Source organism: Trachymyrmex cornetzi, unplaced genomic scaffold, assembly GCF_001594075.2.
Source record: "Trachymyrmex cornetzi isolate Tcor2-1 unplaced genomic scaffold, Tcor1.1 scaffold482, whole genome shotgun sequence".
NCBI lineage: Eukaryota > Metazoa > Arthropoda > Insecta > Hymenoptera > Formicidae > Trachymyrmex > Trachymyrmex cornetzi.
In genome coordinates this window covers 856,280-877,765 of record NW_017299641.1, presented here as the reverse complement: position 1 = coordinate 877,765, position 21,486 = coordinate 856,280, and the positions used below count along the sequence as shown (strand labels likewise).

The 21,486-nt window shown below is 32.0% G+C and overlaps 4 protein-coding genes across 10 annotated transcripts in view; 2 read left to right on the top strand and 2 right to left on the bottom strand.

Moving 5' to 3' along the window:
* Positions 1–7: 7 nt before the first annotated feature.
* Positions 8–15,034, top strand: Wbp2 (WW domain binding protein 2). 4 transcript variants are annotated; one of them, XM_018513960.1, is made up of 10 exons: positions 8–507; positions 846–1,180; positions 1,417–1,569; positions 2,009–2,218; positions 3,482–3,567; positions 12,962–13,415; positions 13,517–13,823; positions 13,936–14,183; positions 14,258–14,444; positions 14,874–15,033. In XM_018513960.1, the coding sequence occupies exons 1-9, from the start codon at positions 452–454 to the stop codon at positions 14,428–14,430; spliced, it is 2,022 nt and encodes a 673-aa protein (XP_018369462.1). In that variant the 5' UTR covers positions 8–451; the 3' UTR covers positions 14,431–14,444; positions 14,874–15,033. The 4 variants fall into 4 exon arrangements, with proteins under 4 accessions (XP_018369462.1, XP_018369461.1, XP_018369459.1 ...); XM_018513957.1 differs by lacking the exons at positions 8–507; positions 846–1,180; positions 1,417–1,569; positions 2,009–2,218; positions 3,482–3,567 and adding exons at positions 11,233–11,598; positions 12,113–12,610 and having other exon boundaries at positions 14,874–15,034; XM_018513958.1 differs by lacking the exons at positions 8–507; positions 846–1,180; positions 1,417–1,569; ... (1 more) ...; positions 3,482–3,567; positions 14,874–15,033 and adding exons at positions 11,233–11,598; positions 12,113–12,610; positions 14,652–14,684.
* LOC108765303 (uncharacterized) lies at positions 4,981–6,837 on the bottom strand. The gene is made up of 2 exons (XM_018513961.1): positions 5,345–6,837; positions 4,981–5,250 (listed from the first exon to the last, which is right to left on the bottom strand). Exons 1-2 carry the CDS (start codon positions 6,098–6,100, stop codon positions 5,035–5,037), a joined length of 972 nt encoding a protein of 323 aa, XP_018369463.1. The 5' UTR covers positions 6,101–6,837; the 3' UTR covers positions 4,981–5,034.
* Positions 7,384–10,616, bottom strand: LOC108765304 (ubiquitin domain-containing protein UBFD1). Of its 4 annotated transcripts, XR_001940314.1 has the most exons (6): positions 10,540–10,616; positions 9,626–9,988; positions 9,359–9,549; positions 9,078–9,266; positions 8,766–8,996; positions 7,384–7,676 (listed from the first exon to the last, which is right to left on the bottom strand). XR_001940314.1 is itself a non-coding variant. In XM_018513964.1 (5 exons), exons 1-5 carry the CDS (start codon positions 10,379–10,381, stop codon positions 8,886–8,888), a joined length of 861 nt encoding a protein of 286 aa, XP_018369466.1. In that variant the 5' UTR covers positions 10,382–10,530; the 3' UTR covers positions 8,532–8,885. The 4 variants fall into 4 exon arrangements, 3 of the variants coding, with proteins under 3 accessions (XP_018369466.1, XP_018369465.1, XP_018369464.1); XM_018513964.1 differs by lacking the exons at positions 7,384–7,676; positions 10,540–10,616 and adding an exon at positions 10,375–10,530 and having other exon boundaries at positions 8,532–8,996; XM_018513963.1 differs by lacking the exons at positions 7,384–7,676; positions 10,540–10,616 and adding an exon at positions 10,258–10,368 and having other exon boundaries at positions 8,532–8,996.
* Positions 15,035–18,890: 3,856 nt separating the features above from the next.
* The window catches only part of LOC108765234 (allergen Cr-PI-like), a 6,788-nt gene continuing 4,192 nt past the window's right edge, over positions 18,891–21,486 (top strand). The window contains 3 exon segments of the mRNA XM_018513830.1: positions 18,891–19,134; positions 19,651–19,990; positions 20,660–21,078. Of these exon segments, the coding sequence (XP_018369332.1) occupies positions 18,922–19,134; positions 19,651–19,990; positions 20,660–21,078 (972 nt within the window). The 5' untranslated portion in view covers positions 18,891–18,921.

The window sequence follows — 21,486 nt, the reverse complement described above, 5'->3', positions numbered from 1 at the left end:
GTTTTGGAACACAACCCGGTGAGCACAAATCACGTGACATCAATCACGTGAAACCCCCGAATGGCCAGTCTCGCTCTCTCTACTTCTAAGGACACTAATCAAAAACGTCGAAATGAAATGGACGTGCGATAATCACCAATCAGAAATTGGCCACGACACCGAGAACATTGTGGACTATTAGCTCACCAATCAGAAATAGCCGAAAAACAACATGGCTATTATCAATAAGTCGCCATAATGCGCCACATTATTACACACTCTACCTCATTTATTCACCATCCATCATCTGGAAATGATATCGTTGTAACGTCACTCTGAATAATCTCGTTTTCCAGCAGTTTCTAAGAAGAGGAGAGTCTCGAAGAGTCTCGATCATCGACACGTATCAACGGCGTTTGTCAGCGTCGTTGCAGTTTTGTCATTCATCACAAACGTTTCATTCGAGGAGAATATGTCATTGAATACGGCACACACCAACGGCGGAGTTCTTCTCCATTCTGGCGAGTGGTAAGCAATGAAAACCTATTTAAATAATTTGCTATCATTCATATATTGCATGAAATTTATGTTAATCGTAAAATTATCTATTTTGAATCTCGATATGACTTCTGCCATGCAATACCGTCATAGCCTTCCGCCTACAATTAATTGTTTTATCCAAATCCTTGTTACTTTATCACAAATATGCAATTACACAATCGCGTTTAATTTCAATTATTCAAATAAATTACCCATTCCATCTACATGAATCACATTTGCAATACCTGTATCATTTAAATTAACATAAAGTTTGTACAATATCTCGCAATAATACAAACTAACTTTTGACATTTAATTATCTCTAGCATCATACTCTTCTGCGACAATGTCAATATGGAATTTCATGGACAAGAACAACCAGAATTTATTGGAAAAAAGCATGGCAGATTATACTTGACAACGCATAGGATGATCTTTAATGCTAAAGATCACAAAGAAAAGATGCAGTCGTTTAGTTTTCCATTTGTTACACTGAGCGAAGTAGGGCTAGAACAGCCAGTTTTTGGTGCTAATTATATAGGAGGCAAATGCCGTGCTCAGCCAAATGGTAATTGGATTGGAGAATGCAAATTTAAATTGAGATTCAAGAGTGGCGGCGCAGTAGAATTTGCTCAAGCCTTGCTGAGAGCTGCTGCAATGGGTAAGATAAATATAATTGATGCAAAGTGTATATTTTACACAGTTGGCAATGTTTTAATATGTTAATCTATATGTATTTTCCATATCAAAATACATGTATATTTTTATGTTTCATATATCAGAAACATGACACAAGATTAATAGTATTACCAAGTATACAATAAAGACAAATTTATCGATTAAGCTTGACTTTAGCAAGATATGAAATATCTTCATTATATTCTGCATGATTTTTAGCTCAACGCAACGGTCCAGCAAATGATGCACCACCACCATATACGCCTCCATTGTCTGATTGGTATCCGGCACAACCTTCAGCTTATCAACCTCCTCCAACTGGATACTATGGATGGATGCCTCCAACCAATGTTTTCCCAGATGTTCCACCAGGTTAATATTGGCTTTTTAATTTCCTATATCGATTTAATTTGATATCTCCAAAGTTATTGATTTACTTGCGTAAGAAAGATTATGATCCTGAGTATTTCTACAATGCAATCTTTTATTGTGCTATTCTCATAGCAAGATTTGGCTCGCTATCCAAAGTAAAATAAACAACACACATACTTCTATTTAACACACTTGATGCATATGCACAAGAAAAAAATGTTTGGTTTTAATGAAAATAATATTACAAGTGTACACTTTGTCATATTGTAATATTGAAACTTAAAAGTTGTAAAAATACACATCAGTAGTCAATCTTGTGTACAGTTCTGAAACATTAACCATATAATGAGATTCATTTCCTTCATCATTTTAGAATACACTTGTATTGAACATTTTTAAAAGCTCATTGTATATAAAATTCATATTGTTTCTTTTCTAGGAAATACAGTCTTTATGACAGATAGTCCGCCACCGTATCCAGGAATACAGCCAGGATACGGATACGCGAGCGGCCCACAACATCAAGGCGCCGGAGCCGCAGTAGGACAACCAGGAGCTCCTCCCGGATGGGCCAATCCGAATTACAATAGTCAGCCGATGTCCCATGCAGGTGCGTATCCTGGTGGTTATGGACAACCACCTTATAGCGGTTATTCGCCTAATCCACCACCGTATTCGGCATACCCGCAATTATATGTGTTGTAAATTATATATATACATATATGTACATATATGTATATATATATACATCAAAATTATAAATTATGACAAATAACAAACTTCGAAAAAATTACAAAAAAGAATGCGCTAAACATTCTTTACGAATAATATATACGCTTATGCAATATGTATATTTTTCTAAATATCAATAGTTTAGTAAAAATATGCTTTTCGCAATTGTATTGAATATAACAGAGTCATCATGCGTTGATTCCACAAGGTTATAGTGTACGTTATATATATTAAACTTGTACTATATTAATATATATATATACATATATAATATAATATTAAATATTGATTAAAGACAATTTTTACTGTTTTTATTCAAACCTATCAATTCAAGATTTCGTTTTCAAACGGAAAGATAGCTAGAGGATTAATGTGCATACCCACTAAACTTGAAAGTTTGAAATATTAAGCAATACGGTTGCGTAACATGTCCTCACTCGATCTGAAATAAGATTGGCTTTCACTTCACTCAATTATTTTCTCGTAGTTGTCAGTAGATCAGTAAACGGCTTGGGCAGACAGATGTAGCAGACTGTGTGCTTCAAGTTAATTTTTAATCCGCGTTATATCATCCATTTATGTTGTACATTTCAAATATAATTTTTCACATATATACGAGTGCATAGATAAATATTTCATTGTTTATCACGCGTTTTGCATCCAAAGGAAACGGTTAAAACTTGATATACAAAGTAATGCCAGAACAAAATAAATTCAAAACATCAAACAGGAATTATGTTTGTATGTACTTGATTAATACTAATAAGAATGCTACTATAATAAGAACGCTAAAAGTACATAATTATGTATAATTTATCGTCGTTACATTAAATTTTAATGATATACTTAATCGCTGACGATTTTTAATCTGGCGTTTAACATAAATATGAAAAATAATATTTTATTGCCATTTTTTAACTTTTGCATTAAATCTCTTATACATAACTAAATTTTTTTAAATAAATACGTGTATTATTGTTGCCATATGCACCTCCGTAATTAATTTGTAAGACGCTAACTATTTTCGTTATAGTTAAAAAAATGTGACATTTTGTTAAGAAAATCGTGCTTTTCAATTTAGCAAAAACTGTCATTAAAATTTTTGGCATGGTAATAATGTGACGTCTTATTTTTAACTTGTGTTGAAATACATTATTCCACATTGCCATTTTTTTATCAGATGCAAAGGCTGCTGAAGCTGCGCAGAGCGCATATTATGATCCTAATAGACCTCAATGCGCTTATGTTCCACCACCAGAATATTACGTAAGTTATGTTTTAATTACATATGTAATATTTATGGTGATATCCAAAAGTTTATGAATCTGCAGTATTAAAAAAAAACAAAATATATATTTTATTTTTTATTTATATTTTTATTCATAAAATTGTTTCTTTTTCTAAAAATATTTTTTTTGTTTTTTAATATTTCTGTTTCTTTAACATACTTGATATAAAACGGGATACTTTATCTCATTTCATTTTTTATCAACTTCAATTCTATTGTATTTTTATCGCCAACAATACAGATCGTCTTATCTATGGCACACAACATGATAATCAAGTACTTAGCATTATATAGATAGGGATAGAATATTTTTATTTTTTTCTATATATATAGATTAGGCAAATTTCTCGCACATGTTATATAGAAAGGTATATTTGAAATTGTAATTTTAACATATGCATTGATCCGTGTTCATAATGCCTTTACGACGTTAACGCGTATTTATCGATAAAAATGCGTTTTGAATACGGGTCATTATGCATATTGAATTATATGTATAAATACATAATAATGTTTGTTGATATATTTCAGGAAAGTCCACCAGCCTACACAAAGAAATATCAGTGAAAATATATCGCATTACACAAGCGAACTATATAGTGTAATCGGTATGCATTCCACTTTAGGTGAATACTGCAAATTTGTATGCTGTCGCGCATTTAACGTAACAAACTGTCAACGTTTGTTACAACTCTTGAATCTGGATACATAGATTCAAGTTGATGGTTGAAGGTGCACCAAGTTTTTCTCATTATAGCTATGCAATATTAAAGCACAGGTTACACAGGTATTACTGCAGGTACTCCTGTAACAATACTGCTATGTATTAACGCGAGTATTAACAATAATTTCTTGTACATGTTATCTCTTGAAAACAATTGTATTGTTGTGTTTCACACGAGTCTATATAATTATGAAATAAATGTTTACACATATGTAAATACGTAAATGATTTGTAAAACCATGAATTTATTATAAATGAATGTGTTTTAAATCTTTATTGAAAGTTATTAAAAAAAAAAATTATATATATATATTGCGACATTATGAACATAATCAAGCATAAAAACAAAGATCAGTATAAATCTTTGAATATATTTTTTATGAAACTGTATTCTTCTAATAGAGGAAAAGGAGATGAATTTACAATATTCAATAACAGATAGTTTATATTAGAAGACGATATTCTCTAATGTGAACTCAATAGCTATTCATTGAAAATGCGTTCAAATCTTACCGTTTAACAATATAATTTTATTCATTGCAGTAACAAAAGATCGAAAAACATCGAATAACGACATAATAGACGTTAAAAGGCATACATTGTATCCAATTTCTCCAATCGGTATTCGCTAAAAGATAAAAACCGACTGCCTAGAATCCTATCCAAGCAATTTTTGTACGTTATAGATTACACTCTGGAATGCGCAAAAAGTTTTAAAAATCTATCCATACTCTGAGGTGACTGTCAAACTAAGATTTCCATTTTCGATGTGAGTACTGTGATACCAAATCCGCGTATCCAACAGTACGACATCCGTTACATTGACGGAAAATTTAAAAGATTTACATTCGCTATCGCATTCCGGTGTTGGAGCCACGGTCCACGTTTTGCTACCTATTACTTGAGCTTGCCACATGAGTCTCGATATATAATCCAACTATAAAACAGAATAAAAAAGATTTGCAAATATTGTGATGACACATTTTTGCAATGCCGTATACACAAATGGATGGTTCGGCTACAAAACTTACATGCATAACGGCACCTTCCTCATAGCCCATGAAAATGTAATTGCTATAAGGAATTTCCGCGTCATCCGGCAAAAAGTGAGGTATATTGTAAAATTGCTTCATAGTATCTAGAATTTGTGGATGGCAATTTTTCCAGCCGACATACCAAGGATCTTCACCCTCGCGATGTGACGCTCGACCTTCACTCATCGCAAATACCTCGCGCAGATTTGCGAAATTACTTTTAAAATGCAAAAACTGACATTCCTCTTCTATCGACTCGTAGGCACCCTCGATACGCTCGTACAAGTTCCGAAAAAACTCCAAAGTAAATTCTTTATGCGCAGGCCAATCATAGGCTGCATTCTTTATTATCATTGGTCGGGACGAATAGGAATAAAAGCGAAATTCCTCTTTGGTCAAATTCGGCAAGATTAGCGGCGCTTTGATATCGCGACAGTAATCGCAATTAGTTATCGGTCTTGTAAACTCCCATATAAGATAATTGTTCGGTAGTAAGCATCGAGTTCCTTGAAAATTCTTAATTATATTATTGTAAACATATCTATGGAACATGCCGTAAAGAAATGGCATTAATAACATCACCAGCAATTTCTTCGAACGCGTTCTGAAGCTACGATTCTTGGCACTTTTTGCATTAGCAGTCATAGTAATAGATTTTAAATCATTTATCACAACCCCTTGTTGGATATAATTTTCAGTTAATTTAAATAATGCTTTTTCTATAAATTCTTCGATATCTTCTGGCGATACCATTCTAAAGTAATATAGATAAATCCTTGACCTTGATTAATTTGTCATCCATTTATTTCCGCTTTTAATTTCGTTCATAGAAAGCTAAATAAAGTTATTCGAATTTGTACTTTATTAATGTGTGTGTAGATATTAGTTAAATTTATTTTTCACTTTGATATATGTAGAATACGGAATATAATTCATATTTTCAATATTCCACTCACTCTTGTACCATGCGGTGTAATAACGTGCGTTTCAATTGGTCTTGACAATGTATGAATATCAATTATTATGATGATAATTACTGTAATATAGCGCTGCCACTCTTGTATTCCGTTTCAATACTCTCTTATAATGTAGTGCCAACATTGCGCGCTGATACTTACATTGATTATCATCGCCGCATATTTGTACAGTATATGAATCATTTGCTTTATTTAAACCTTGATGTGGCTTTGTTGTTTACATTGCCAGAAAAGATTACAGAAGATCTGAATTATAAATTTAAGATTCCACACAAAAAAATATTTCGCTGTCATTTCTCACGATAGTCCGGTACAGCGATCTTTGTGCAAATCACCGGTTTAAAATACAAATAATACAAACGATAAATAATATAGTCCATATTTACATGTTTGTGCACGCAACATCTTTCTCGTCCTTGAGTTACATACGCGTACTGTGAGAGCTGCAGAGCTGTTATCGATTATACGACGCGGAAACTTTCATCTCTCGTCCTACTTGGTGGGGATTCTCCTTCCAATGGCATTCACATCTGCCTTACGAATGGAAGTCTGTTTTAGTTACGACTAAGTACTTTAACAAGATGTTTCCTGCATCCTGCATCATATGTTCAGCAGATGTGTCTTCTGCCTTCGTTAAAAGAACTATTTCTATTATGACATACGTGTACATTTAAATAGAAAAATTTTAACGCCGATAGAATATATATTTTATATAGATTTGATATCAGTCTGTTATTTACATAATAACATTTTTATCTAATCACGCGCGCGGATAGAACTACGATTTTAAAAAATTAAGCATTAAAAAACAAAGTCTCAGAAGTATTTATTTCATCAAATCACACAACTAATGTACAAGTCTCATTCAAACCGACTTCTCAAGTAGATTTCTCGACAGTAACTGTATCGTAGATATTACTACAAATTTTGATTTATCTTATTCTTGTGATTACATGATTCAAACGTATAAAACCTAATTTACAGCAGTTACAACGTTAAAGATAATATATGAATTCTTTATGTATAATTCTTATAGATCATGATATAGTATTTTGATCTTTTTTACATGTTATTTTATTATTAGGCCAATCACAAAATGTTGAACGGATTTCTTTATTTCATTCAACGAAAAATTCGTTGTTATTCTGCTGTCGAGTTAATGTAATGATGCAGAAATTTATCCTCGTCTTTTATTTACAAGGATTATATCTGTTCAATAGCGATATAATGTGTTGTAATCTATTTCATAAAAGATGTGTGTGTGTGTGTGTGTGTGTGTGTGTGTGTGTGTGTGTGTGTTTGCGGGCGAACGCGCATGTTGTGTATTTCTTTTTTGTTGCATGAGCATTTTGCTACAACAAAAAATAAAACTTTATTAAAACTTAACATGTACCAAGAATAGATTTCAAACAGTTTTGAATAATGTATACACATATGTATACACATGTATATACATGTGATTACATTAAATCATTTGATAAACTGAATGTTATGTAAAAATGTATGATTAAATATAACAAATCATAAGTTGTATGGATAATGATCTTTTTTCAAAAGTTTGCTTACAAATGCAATGTTATAACTTAAACCCTTTCGCTACGGCATGCTCATAACAAAAAACGCTCGTATGCAGAAGGTACACATTTCAGGTGCAAGCAACGTTAATAAGAATTTTTACAAGTGCTAAAGAGGGAATTATAAACATTTTATTTCATTATTTGAAATGATTTTTTTAACTTGCCTGCAATTATCTAATTATAAATATCTTTTGTAATATATAAATTTTTTATTATAAATGTTGAAAACTGGAGGGAATAGAAATATAGACGTTCTTATATATGTACATTAAATAGTCGCTCACTTGTTAAAGGCATAAATGTATGCTCTTTACAGCGAAAGGGTTAATTGACATATAACTAAATTTCATAAAGTTGCTTCGTTGATATAAGGTTATGAAGTAGTGTGTACAAATAATATATTAAATTAAATCAAAAATCTTAATATAGTATCCAAATCAAAATATTTTTATTGCAAAAATGATTTATCAACAAATTAAATATTTTTTATAGATTTTGAATAAAACTTGCAAATTTCAATATAAATTGAAGACACATTTCAAAAAAATTAAAAAAATGAAATTTAAAAAAATCATAATTAAAAACATTTGTAATATTATCACAACACATTAATTATGGAAGTTTCACTAATCACAGTTCTCATTGTGTAAAACTGTCTATTTAACTTTCAGCTGTGTAAAAAATTCAAGGTATACACTTAAATCTTGACTATGAAAATATAAAACATTTGGCATAGTGATTAAATTCTTTTTTTTTCCCAATAAATCAAGACTAGTCACCTAAATAATTTTTGTAATGGGACAGACTACGTTTATTGGGTATTCTCCGCAATGATAACGCAACTCAAAATAAATTATTACTTACTGTTAGAAATGTGTGTGACTAGCTGACAGTTTTTATGTCAATGTAACAGCAGTGTTTGTATCAATGTTTACACCCGATTAATTAAGCTTTACAGAAATCGAAATTTCCGGCGATTATCAATCAGAAGTAACACCATTTGCCAAGAATAGCGTCCTTAATAGCGGATATGTACTGCGCAGGGACCCAATATATCCAATACCTTGATGCTTCCGTAGTGCCTAATTGTATTGCCTGCAAATTATGAAAATTACTATTAAAATACCCAATGATTATTACAGAATTTATGATAAGCTCTCCGAGTGATATACATGCCATAATGTGATATTCAGGATGATCATGAATAGGTTCACTATGGACGCCTTTTATCGAATTCATAGGTATTTTGTCTGTTCTTTCTTTCGTGCCGATCCAAAGCTGATCTTGCTCCAATTTAAATGTTAGCCTGACTTTCCCTCCAGACTTATTTAACATTCCAGCTAATGGAAATTCAGGCAAAGGTTCCTATATAATTAATTGGCAAAATCAGTTGCAATGAAATCGGTTTCATTACTGTGTGTATACATGAGTGTAAAACTTTATGTAGATTATACAACCTTGCTATCTAGTATCCCTGGCATTACATCTTCTGGAATACCTTTATCTAAAACTTTCCTATGGATTTTTTGTTGCGAAAGAGGTTCTTTGCTCACCGAAGAAACAGCCTCATCGATGAGATCTTGTTTCGTTGGAATTGACACAGCCAATACGTCATCTAACTTTGATCCAACTATCATGACTTTGGCACCTTAATTGTCATAAAGCAAGTAGGTAATTTTATTAATGACATATGTTTATGCAATGACAAGATGTGTGGTTATTACCTTTCGTGACTCCCAAGTTTCTAAGAGTCTGATCGTCTTTGGCTAATCCTTTAAACATAACTTTCTGCATCGCTTGTGGTACTGAGATAATTTTTTGCAAATATGTCTTTAACTCGGCAACTGTGCAATCCAAAGCAAAATTTACACTAATCTTCTGTTTGTTGTAAATCACTGTAAAGTCTACATTCTCTGTGGATGGTTCTTGCAAGGTAGTATCCTGCGAGCTATTGACATTGTTTTCGCACTCCATTGTTGTTTCTTTAGTCTCTGTCGCCGAATTTTCAATGGACTTTGGATTCGACGCGAGTTCCGGACAAGGAGACGAGTTGCAACAGCTGTCATTGTTATCGTCCTTTACAGTATCTAGGAAGACAAAAATACATCTCAATATGATAATACATCTCTCTGACAAAAGCCTAAAATTTTTTTGCTCGTAAAAACGTTGCCGATTGCGCAGATTGTGCACAATAACTATCTAGGAGACACAAATTGTTTTAATTGTTGTCATATTTGTTGAGCAATACCAAACGAAGGTACGAATGGGCGGTTAACCGGTGAAAGGTTAATCGCCTTAAAAAAAAAGGTTCCCTTTAAGAAAGAATTATTTTAGCAGCCAAACGATGCAAACATACGTCGTTGCATCGGAATTGAAGATAATCCGTATAAATACACGCTTCCAAGTTTAGGAGCTTATGATATTAGAACGAGCATCAACGTCATAAAATTATCTGACATACACAAACACACACCACACATTGAGATAGGATGTTTCGACGAAATGTCGCGATTCACCTATCAATCGGTCGGACTTGTCGCGTGATCGAAAGAAAAGATGGTAAAGTGGGAACAAAGAGTAAGCGAACACTGACAATTTTCACAGAAAGCACGAAAAATAAACAGAATTCAGCACATACCCACGTACTCCATGTTGAACCGTGTTTCGTTAACCAATCAAAATTATCACAGAGAGCGTCACGCATCGTGACATCGGTGACGCACGTTCTTCGGAATGACTTTCGAATTTTTGAATCTTTCATCTCGCTATGTGTGATTCGCATTTATAAGTATGCATATAAAAAAATAAAATATATATATATATATATATATTAATATTTATTTAAAGAAATATTTTTATATTTAGAAAAAAAGATAATAAAAATATATATACGATTCAATATATTATTGGAATAACTCGATTATTGTCCAACTTGTCTACGCCAATTCATTATTACTATCATCGATGAGATATTATTAAAGACCTTCAACCCTGGCCAAATTTTCATCCTTATGCCTTTACAAAGAAGATCCGGAGATAATTGAAGAACCCTGACATTATCGACAACTGATATAAATTTATGGTTTATTAATAATTAACACAAATATTTTGGATAATGTATTATTAAATTCATATTTTTTATTATATGAACACTGGATAAATAAGTGCATATTGCTGCAAAATTACAATTTGTTTTCTCTACAGTTAGCATTTCTATTGATAACATCGCGACGACAAGATACTAGGTTCCAGGAAATTCCGATTCCTGATTGATTCAAGTCAAACGGAGACTTGGGTTACCATTTATTACTATATTACGTTGCAGATTCTGTGCCGTAAAGCCGTAAAGGATCGCGCGCACGCTCCGCGTGTGTTGCATGGAGATCAATGAGGTTAGGAAAGACGTTAGGAGAGAGAACGCAGTTTTTTTACAGCGTGGGATAACGGCTTACGGAGTAATATATTCGCAGCAATTTTAAGGTGAGCCAAAACAAGCGTAATGGCGAACACGGGATGTTCCGCTTTCTCTCAGGATGGACAATATTATGCGTTTTGCGGTAATGACGGCAAGTTGAAAATCTGGGAGACTGCAAGCGGCCGGCTGAAGCATGAGTACACTCCTAATCGGCACTTATCGTCACCCTGCAACGTCATAGAATGGATCTTTGTGAGCCCGCAATCGGCGGGCAACGTATCGGTAAATATATGCATCGTGTGCTCTTTAACCACCACAGATATTCCCGCTCTCTCTCTCCTCCTTTTTTCGCTTTATTTGCATTGTTATTATGTTATGTACAATTTCATGTCGACAGTCTTTATTGTTTTTAATCCTCATCCGCACTCCACCACAGATATTCCCGCTCTCTCTCTCCTCCTTTTTTCGCTTTATTTGCATTGTTATTATGTACAATTTCATGTCGACAGTCTTTATTGTTTTTAATCCTCATCCGCACTGGCAATATTTACCTGCCCACGTATAATATACTATTTCAAACTTTATTAACACGTAAGTTTCCGGAAGACTATGTTAAACGCACATTGTATATTTTATTTTGCATAGAGACAAATTTTATATTTTATGACTCGATGTATGACAAATATTTCCAGCAAAAGAGCATTAATGAGATCATCTATAAACGCACGTTTATAAAATCTAAATGTTAGAAACTTACTCCTCTAATTAAGATGAAACGTTTTCTGTGTCTTTTAAGCCTTCGCCAAGAAAAAGACGTAGGAGGAAATCAATTTCGGAACAAGTCGATCGCAAAGCTGTTGTGGCAATGGGTTCGATGAGCGGAACAGTTACCTTGTACGACGTAGCTGCCGCATCTGTCAGTACTACTTTAGAGAATGGTCATTCTTCCACTGTCACAGCAATCGCTTGGTCAGCATACGCTGGATTGATTACAGCAGCCAATGATTATCATATAGTGGAATGGAATCTTCAAGAGAATGGGATCAAATGTAAATGGAAATCTGGCAAGGCAAAAGTCACAGCCTTGGCAATTCCATCAAACGGAAAGTCCTTGCTATCTGCTGAAAAAATAATCAAGTGGTGGAATTTAGCGACAAAGCAATTGATCCGCACGTTTACTGGACATGCCAATCATGTCACTTTTCTTCGTACTATACAAATAGACAGTGCAACTAGTTACCTAATAAGTGCTGCCCGTGCAGACAATCATCTTTCTGTATGGATATTAGACAAAGTATGTTACATTTCTTTCTATTTCTCAATATTTCACATAGTCTAACTATAACTAGCACATAAAGTGTTAAAAATGTTCTTTAATGTTCTTCTGAGGCAAAGATTCTTATAGACAAACGTTATTGATTAATCAACAGCTAGAAATTTATTTAGTCTAAAGATAAAAAAATTAACTTCTTAATACTTGTGTACTTATGTAACATCTTATGTGATAACTCATTTTGTATACTTATATGATACAATGTTACTGTGCACACATATTAGCTTTTATTCGGTTGATTGTTACATGTACATTCAAAATTAATTTACAATTAAATGATTTTCAATTAAATTTCTTTTTATCTCTGTTTAGAATAAAAATGATAAAGCGTCGATAGCAACACTAGCCATTCAAGACGAGGCTACGTCCATCTCGATACTTGTTGCAGAAGAATTGCAAGTCGGCATATTGGTTACTACTCAATCGGGTCAAGCACAATTATTCAAGTATCAGCCGAATGGTCATACCAAACCAGTGAAACCAACTCTTAACATTGCGGTAGCGGCAGATATCAATCAGAAGGAAACTGTTCAACAGATTCCAATTTTAGCAGGTCACTTAACTGAAGATGAAAAGCTATTACTGGCATATGGTAGTTATTTTAACTTAACATTCGAGAAAGTAATGCCCGACTTTTCCGTCAAAGTGCAATGTTTAATTAGATCGGAAAAATTGGATACAAAAAAATCAAAAGAAAGGAAAGAAGAGACAATTTCTAAAGTAAAACCTACTGCGATCGAAGAAGATGTTGAATATCTCGCACCAGGTAACATTTTTCATAATTATATATCTTCATGGTAACAAATGGTTTGGTTCAATGAAATCGATGAAAAACGATTAAATAATAAAATAAAAAATATATTGCAGGAATACAAGTTTCAGCACAAAAAAGAAATAGAACTACCTCAGGCTCTCAATTACTTTTAAAAGATAGATTGGAAAATCTTAGTTTAAATGCAGATGCGAATACACCAGGGAGGACACCAACGAAAGGAGCCAATATGACGCAATTATTGATGCAAGCATTAAATAGCAAAGATAAAACCATTTTAACGACAGTGTTGTTTACAAAAAATGAAGCTGTAATTCATAATACCATTGCAAGATTACCAGTGCAAGCAATTATACCGTTACTTAAAGAATTAACTGTTATGTTGCAAGGCAAAACATATGTGTAATTATATTGTATTTTTTCATTTATAGATTTTTTCAATTCTATTTAGTCTGAAATTATTTATAAAAAAATTTGCGTGAATTATTTTCTTAAGATTGATTATTTTATTTAGGAACAAAATTGCAGTAATGTGGTTGCAAACTTTAATAATGACTCATGCAGCGCACTTAATGTCGCGGCCAGATATCGCAGAGATACTCAGCCCTATCCTTAGTTTTATTGATGCAAAGTTAGCACTTCTAACAGCTATACAAAGATTAAAAGGCAGAGTTTCTCTTATAACAGGACAAATATCTCAGGCTAATGAGGAACACAACAAGGACATAACTGAGGAAAGCTTGCTTGTTTACCAAGATCCAGGTTAATATGGCATACCGATTTCCAAAATTTTATCGAATTAACATATTAAATTACGTCATCAAAAATGTATGCAGATTCATCGGATGAAGGTGCCGATAAAGACGATGTTGATCTAAGCAGCGAATCCGATGACAATTGGGAAGAGATGTCCAATCAAGATATTCAAGATGAACATGATGAAGAAGATAACAAAAGCGTTAAATTTGATGATGATGATGTGGACGATAATGAGTCTATACACAGCTGAAATCTATCAAATTGGTTGGTAATGATTTGTTTACTATTAATTTACTAAAATAGATTAAGTAAAAAAGAATTATAATTTAAGGAATATTAGCTGAATATGGTTACTTTTATTTTCTAAAAATTTCATATTAATATGCTAATAACTTAATATTTAGTTTTTACTAAAATAATACAGAAAAATAAAGTAATAAAAAATTAAAATAATATAAATTTTATGTTTAGGTATATTCGGAATGGATTTCGATCAAAAATATTTTATTTTCAGAGAAGAGATTACGATAGAAATCTAGGGAATAACTGAACGATTCCGATCGGAATCTGTTCCGAATAATTTTATGATACTTGCCCTGCACAATGTATTATACTGTTCATATCATTTATTTGTAAACTATATTTAAACGTAAAAAAGAATGAGTTTTTTTATATTTCAATTATTATTTTCAGTAAAAATTTTGATTATTACTACTATGGAATCATTCTTGATGAAAGACAGATGTAATAAAGATGGTGCTGTAAAAAGTAATATCTCTTTCTTCATGAAACATTTATTTTCACTATTATGAGGATTTGGATGAAAATACAGCATTCTTTAATAAAGAAATCATGAAAGCTACGTTTTTCTTGTTCATAACAATCATCCTTGTATACCTAATATTTTTAAGATTTATATGAATAACAAATAAGTAATATGATTTTTTAAATATATCTTTTCTCGTTCATCCATCCATCAATTAAATCTAATAATATTACATTTAAATACAAATAATACGACTAGGTCCATCGGTCGGCGGCCTGGTCTGCGACTCTTTCGCAGAACTTCCGCTACCAGAGTCACACGTACACGTACAGCTTGTGCTTGTGTGTGTGCTACCGGTTGCGCCAGGCCGCCGTCCGATGGAGCTAGTCGCGATGTAAACCGTAACAGAAAATTGGCATCTCTGGTTTAAATATCGCTGAAAGTGATTCAGTCCTCAGGTTCTCACAGGTTAGGTTTCTCGACGCCAAAGAGATTTTCCAATCGATTGAAAATGAATCGCGATAAGCTGTTTTTCCGAAATATGCTTCTTCACTACTTCGACCTCAAGAAAACCGCAGCTGAAGCGCATCGCTTATTATCTGAAGTGTATGGTGATGAGACTCCATCGGATACAACATGTAGAGTTTGGTATGAACGCTTTCGAAACGGTGATTTTGACGTGAGAGATAAAGAACGTCTTGGACCGCCGAAAAAATTTGAAGATGTCGAGCTGCAAGAATTGCTTAATGAGAATCCAGCTCAAACGCTTTTAGAGTTGTCGAAACAGTTAAATGTTACTCCAAAGGCCGTCTCAAAACGCTTGCGTGCCAAGGGAAAGATATATAAGGAAGGGAGATGGCTACCACACGAGTTGTCAGAAAGTGCCATTTTGAATCGTTTGACTATTGCGACTTCTTTGCTTGTCAGGCAAAGAAAAAAGAGTTTTTTGTGGCGCATCGTGACTGGCGATGAAAAATGGATTTATTTTGATAATCCCAAGCTGAAAGAATCAGGTGCGGACCCCGGTCAACCATCCGCTTCAACACCGAAGAATATTCACGGGCACAAGACCTTGCTGTGCGTTTGGTGGGACCAGGAAGGTGTGCTGTATTACGAACTCTTGGGTCCAGATGAAACCGTTACAGCTGATCGCTACAAACAGCAATTACACCGATTGCGTGACGAATTGATGCAAAAAAGATCATCCGTAGCCAACAATCGACGCAAAGTCATTTTGTTATATGATAACGCTCGACCGCATGTTGCGGAAAGCATGAAGCAAACACTTTCACAACTTGAATGGGAAATCCTCCCGCATCCAGCCGACTCTCCAGACTTGGCACCGTCGGATTACCATCTCTTCCAATCAATGCAACACGCACTTACGCACACACGCTTCTCCAGTCACAACGAAGTCCAAAAATGGGTGGATGAATGGATCGCCTCGAAAGACATCGCGTTTTACCGTCGTGGGATTGCCTTGTTGCCAGAGAGATGGGAAAAAGTAGTAGAAAATGGAGGAGATTACTTTGATTAAGGTATTCATTCATCTTCCCTTCGAAACAAATCAATTTTGGAGACGAAAAAACGGCAGGAATTAAGTTCAACATCTAACATGTTTATAAATAAACATAAAAGTTAGTGTACAACGGCTTTAATATGCACCAGTGTACACTAATGCATCCAATCGAATTCGCCATAAAATGGTCAACTGGATTGCAGTGAAGAAAAAACTTGCCCCCCCCCCCTCCTTCTGTATAGAAGACTTTCATAATTAATTACCGTTTAGAATCCTATTTCATGCAAGTAATGCGAACTAAAAAAATTTTTTTTAATAAAGAATATTGAAAAATAATGTGTCTTACAAATATTTATTTCTGTCTTTTCTGAATCTGCCTTATTTCCTCATACATTTCGATTACATCCATTATCTTAATTATTAATTACCAATTAAATACAATACAATTCATTCAATAATGTACTTTTTTCCGAGTAATTGTATCAAAAAAGTATATTCGGTAATACATATTTTAATATAATAATTTCATATTTTCTTTAACGGATAGGGCACATTGCGTTTTCTCCGTAACACTCTGGACTTCCGTGACTGCAATCAATTTTTTTTTATTTTGATATCTAATTTTTAAAAAACTGGACTATTAAAAAAATTTTAAAGCTGCATTTTCACCTTTTCATCTGACACTAAAAATGAGCGTCGTAGCGTCAGATGAAAATGCAGACTAAAAATATTTACTTTGAATAATCTTTTAAGAGACTATTCAAAAAGCAAATATATATACACACATAACTCGTCACTTTGCGATTAAAATAATTTGACTTTGATAACTGTTCTTTGATAATGACAATTGTTACTGAACGATTATATATTATTTGTTCAAGCAGAATTTTTTTATTAAATCACAAAATTAACTGATCAATCAAAGAGAGAATTAAAATGATTATTTAGTTAATGAATATGTATAAATTTTGTAAAAATTACAAATTTGTACGTATATAATTTTCAACATAATTTTTACAAAATTTATACATATTCATTAACTAAATAATCATTTTAATTCTCTCTTTGATTGATCAGTTAATTTTGTGATTTAATAAAAAAATTCTGCTTGAACAAATAATATATAATCGTTCAGTAACAATTGTCATTATCAAAGAACAGTTATCAAAGTCAAATTATTTTAATCGCAAAGTGACGAGTTATGTGTGTATATACATTTGCTATCGCATTATACACGAAAAGTGCATGCAAATTAAGTAACTGTTGCTTGTTGATTGATAATAATACATGATTAACAATACAAACAGTTTTGCGAATGTTTATAATTAATATTTTGATTTTCAGTATAATTCTCAATTGTTTGAAAAGATATCATTGGCATAGAAAAATATAAAGCATTATTTGTGTTGTATAAAATATACATATACATATATTGTAATTTGTATTATTTTTTCGCTTGGTTAATTTTTGTTAAATATTTGAAGTATTTTCTAGAAACTAATTTTATGATATTAAAGTTTTTGAACATTTTTAGAGACAATTATTAACTACACTTTTTTTATGCTCAAGATTATTAAATTATAAACTATAACATTAATTTAACTTTTACACAAAGTGATTTCGTTGAATTTATTATTTCAGTTTCAAGTGAGTTGCAAAATTCATCCATAGTGATAAATATTCAGAGTCATAAATATTTTGATTCTTTGAATATTTATCCAGACAGCACATAATATTTATAAAATATTTACAAAATATTTATTGTAAATGTATAATCAATGCTATGAAAATACTTAATGAGACATTATAATCCAAGTAAAAAATATTTATTCGAAATATTTATTTATATTTATCATAAATATTACATAAAATATTAAGTCTATATTTTAATAATATTTCGAATAAAGCTTTATGTAAAATGTGTATGAAATATCTATATAACATTTCAAAAAATGAATATTAACAAATATTTATCATAAATATTCTGTGGTGTCTGGGTACGCAGATTTCGACAGACGTTTCGATTGACTTGAATGTATTGTATCATGGAACAAATTGGAACAAAGACAAGAATGAAAGACATGAAACAAAAACAAAATAATTCTGATCGGAATTCCGACTTATTCCATGATAGATACCCTGGAACATATGTAGGTACATATATTTTGAAATTAAGGGAGAAAAGGTAATTATTTTCCAATTGAAATAAAAATAGCATGAGGTGGAGTGTAATCAACAAATATGAATCCCGGATTTACATCATGTCAAAGGGTAGACGATTACCAATAAAGATAATTATTAAAAAATAACAGAAAGATTAGTTATTATCGGTATACTGGTTACCTCATAGCTTTTTTAATCATGCACTCCGAACTTTTGTATATCTTCGTCGATAGAGAGTATATAAAGCAATTAACGAATAGCACCAGTCGATCCTTTGCGAAGTAAGCACGAGGATGAAAGTGATTGCGTTACTCTTGGCTACGGCATGCCTGGTCCATGCCACGCAGGTGCCCACTCAGACCGCCGACAAGACATACCTTCTTAAGCAGAAGAGCATCTATGAGCTCTTCTGGCATGTTGATCAACCAACTGTCTACCATCCGGAACTTTACCAAAAAGCGCGATCCTTCAGCCTCGAAGATAACATTGCTTCTTTTACCGATCAGGTACTTGTTACAGTGGTTTTTATACCATACATTTTAATCTCTGTATTAATTTTTATAAATTACAATTTTAATTTTTGTTTCTATAAGGAAATATTAATTTTCCTATCTTTTTTTATTTAATCTCGTAATAAAATCATAAATTTTGAAAATAACATAAAAATTGTTTGTATATAGCTGTAAAAGAAGATCATGTAATGTTGAATTATATATATGTCTGAATAAAGCAGAAAGCAAAGAGAGAGTATCAAGATAATTTTTATATTACGATTCGAAATAATGAAACGACTTTTTTTTTTAGATTTGTGTTTATTAAAAGATCCTTTTTATTATTTTATAATGGCTATTACAGTTTTTAACTTTAAAGTTTGACAGAAAGTTTTCTGTACACTTCTCGTACATCGCATACATAGAAAAACTATTAAAATCTCGAACAAGTTGGTTTTCTGATTCAATTTAATTAAAAAAAAAAGTAAAATAAATTTAATAATACCCGTATGTTGATTTGTTATTCTATAGGCGGCAGTGACCGAATTTCTGCAGCGATGGAAACACGGAATGCTCCCACGAGGGGAAATGTTTTCTATAACTTATCCTCAGCATTACCAAGAAGCGGTTTGCTTCTTCCGCGTTTTATATTCCGCCAAAGATTTTGACACTTTCTACAATATTGCAGTATGGGCACGTTTCCACATGAACGAATGTATGTACAAATACGTGTTGGGTGTTGCTGTGATCCATCGACCGGATACCAATAACATCCTTCTGCCTCCTATTTACGAAATATTCCCACATTACTTCTTCAACGAGGACGTTTTGCATAAAGCCTATTGTATTGCGATGGGCGATTTGCAAGCAGGTTGGTATATTAGTCAAGAATCGAATATTTATTCATTAACACAAAAATTGTTTTATCAATGACTAAACTATTTTCAAATTTTTCTTTTATTTTACATTTATTTTTTATGTATTAAATTTTTTAAAATTAAATTATTTAAAAAATAATTATACATATATTGTTCATTAAATTTTATATATATGTATATATACTCCCAATCAAAGAAATAAAAAAATAAGTAAATATTCTTTTCCGATATCGATTTCTTTTTATTTTAAATAATTTATGAGTAATACATGAGACATTTCACTTTAAACCGACCACCATCGTCATTTTTAAATTTTTGTTAAATATTCTGACGTATTCTACAGATAAAAATATGAGATGCATATTTCGCGAACAAAATTTGAGATTTTTTTTGTGAAATTATTCACGCTTGTAAATTGCATAAATTTATAAAAAAAACGTCGTTGCGAACATTTAAATTATTATATCATCGAAACCATATTAGTCGTAGAAAAAAAAATACAAGAGACCAATTTTAAAGATCTTAAATTGTTCTATATAATGTCTTTTATTGAAATTAAGTCAAACTACTATTTTGCACTAGACAATATATAACAATTAAAAGAAAGTTACATATTAATATTAAAGTATTAATTTAAAGTTTTAAACTATTTGGTTCGGCAGGTATGAAGAAAACAATTGGTAATGTAGACTATTATTACATTCCTTCCAATTACACTAGTTGGCATATGTTTGGGAATGAAATGCCGGAACAACAAAAATTAAGCTACTTCCTTGAGGATGTCGGTTTAAACACGTTCTATTTTGCAATGAATCATAATTTCCCAATGTGGATGAACAGCACTCACTATAATATGCCCCAACACATTCGTGGCGAATCGCATATATTCAATCACAAACAAATACTCAATCGCTACTATTTGGAAAGATTGTCCAATGATATGGGTGAGATCACATACATCGATTTAAACAAGCCTATTGTTCCTGGCTACTATCCAACGATGCAGCATCACAATGGATTATCGTTCCCACAACGTCACATTGGTTCCGAGATTCCTCTTCACGCGCACAAATATATCCAGGTTGGTAAAGTTTCATTATCGATTATCAACTATCCAAGTATCCACATACAAATATCTTAAGGATAGAAATATTCAGAATTGGGAATATTAATTAAAGGAATATAATATTCTATAAAAATAATGCGTTATCGTTACTTTAAAAAGTATAACTTAATACTCGTTATTAATTTTCAAAATAAAGATTCGTTATTTTTTGTAATCTTAAAGTAATTAGATTTAAAAATTATATTTTTAATAATCAATATGAATTCTAACAATCGGTATTAAAACTTAAAAGTCTAAGTTAATCTTTTTATAGCACAAACTTTATTTTACATTAAACTTATCTAATAAATCTTCTGTAATATTTTTATATTGATATTTTTATAATATTCTTATAATATATCTTATTTCTAGGATATATATATA

Excerpts from the sequence above, each read along its gene's own strand:
- LOC108765304 (XM_018513962.1), bottom strand. Across the intron at positions 9,550-9,625 it reads AAACTTGGGAGTCACGAAAG|GTGCCAAAGTCATGATAGTT; the intron begins GTAATAACCACA and ends ATGACAATTAAG. Across the intron at positions 9,267-9,358 it reads CAGGGATACTAGATAGCAAG|GAACCTTTGCCTGAATTTCC; the intron begins GTTGTATAATCT and ends TTAATTATATAG.
- LOC108765303 (XM_018513961.1), bottom strand. The coding sequence starts at position 6,100 with ATGGTATCGCCAGAAGATATCGAAGAATTTATAGAAAAAGCATTATTT. Across the intron at positions 5,251-5,344 it reads AGGAAGGTGCCGTTATGCAT|TTGGATTATATATCGAGACT; the intron begins GTAAGTTTTGTA and ends TCTGTTTTATAG.
- Wbp2 (XM_018513960.1), top strand. The coding sequence starts at position 452 with ATGTCATTGAATACGGCACACACCAACGGCGGAGTTCTTCTCCATTCT. Across the intron at positions 1,570-2,008 it reads TTTCCCAGATGTTCCACCAG|GAAATACAGTCTTTATGACA; the intron begins GTTAATATTGGC and ends TTTCTTTTCTAG. Across the intron at positions 2,219-3,481 it reads TGGACAACCACCTTATAGCG|ATGCAAAGGCTGCTGAAGCT; the intron begins GTTATTCGCCTA and ends TTTTTTTATCAG.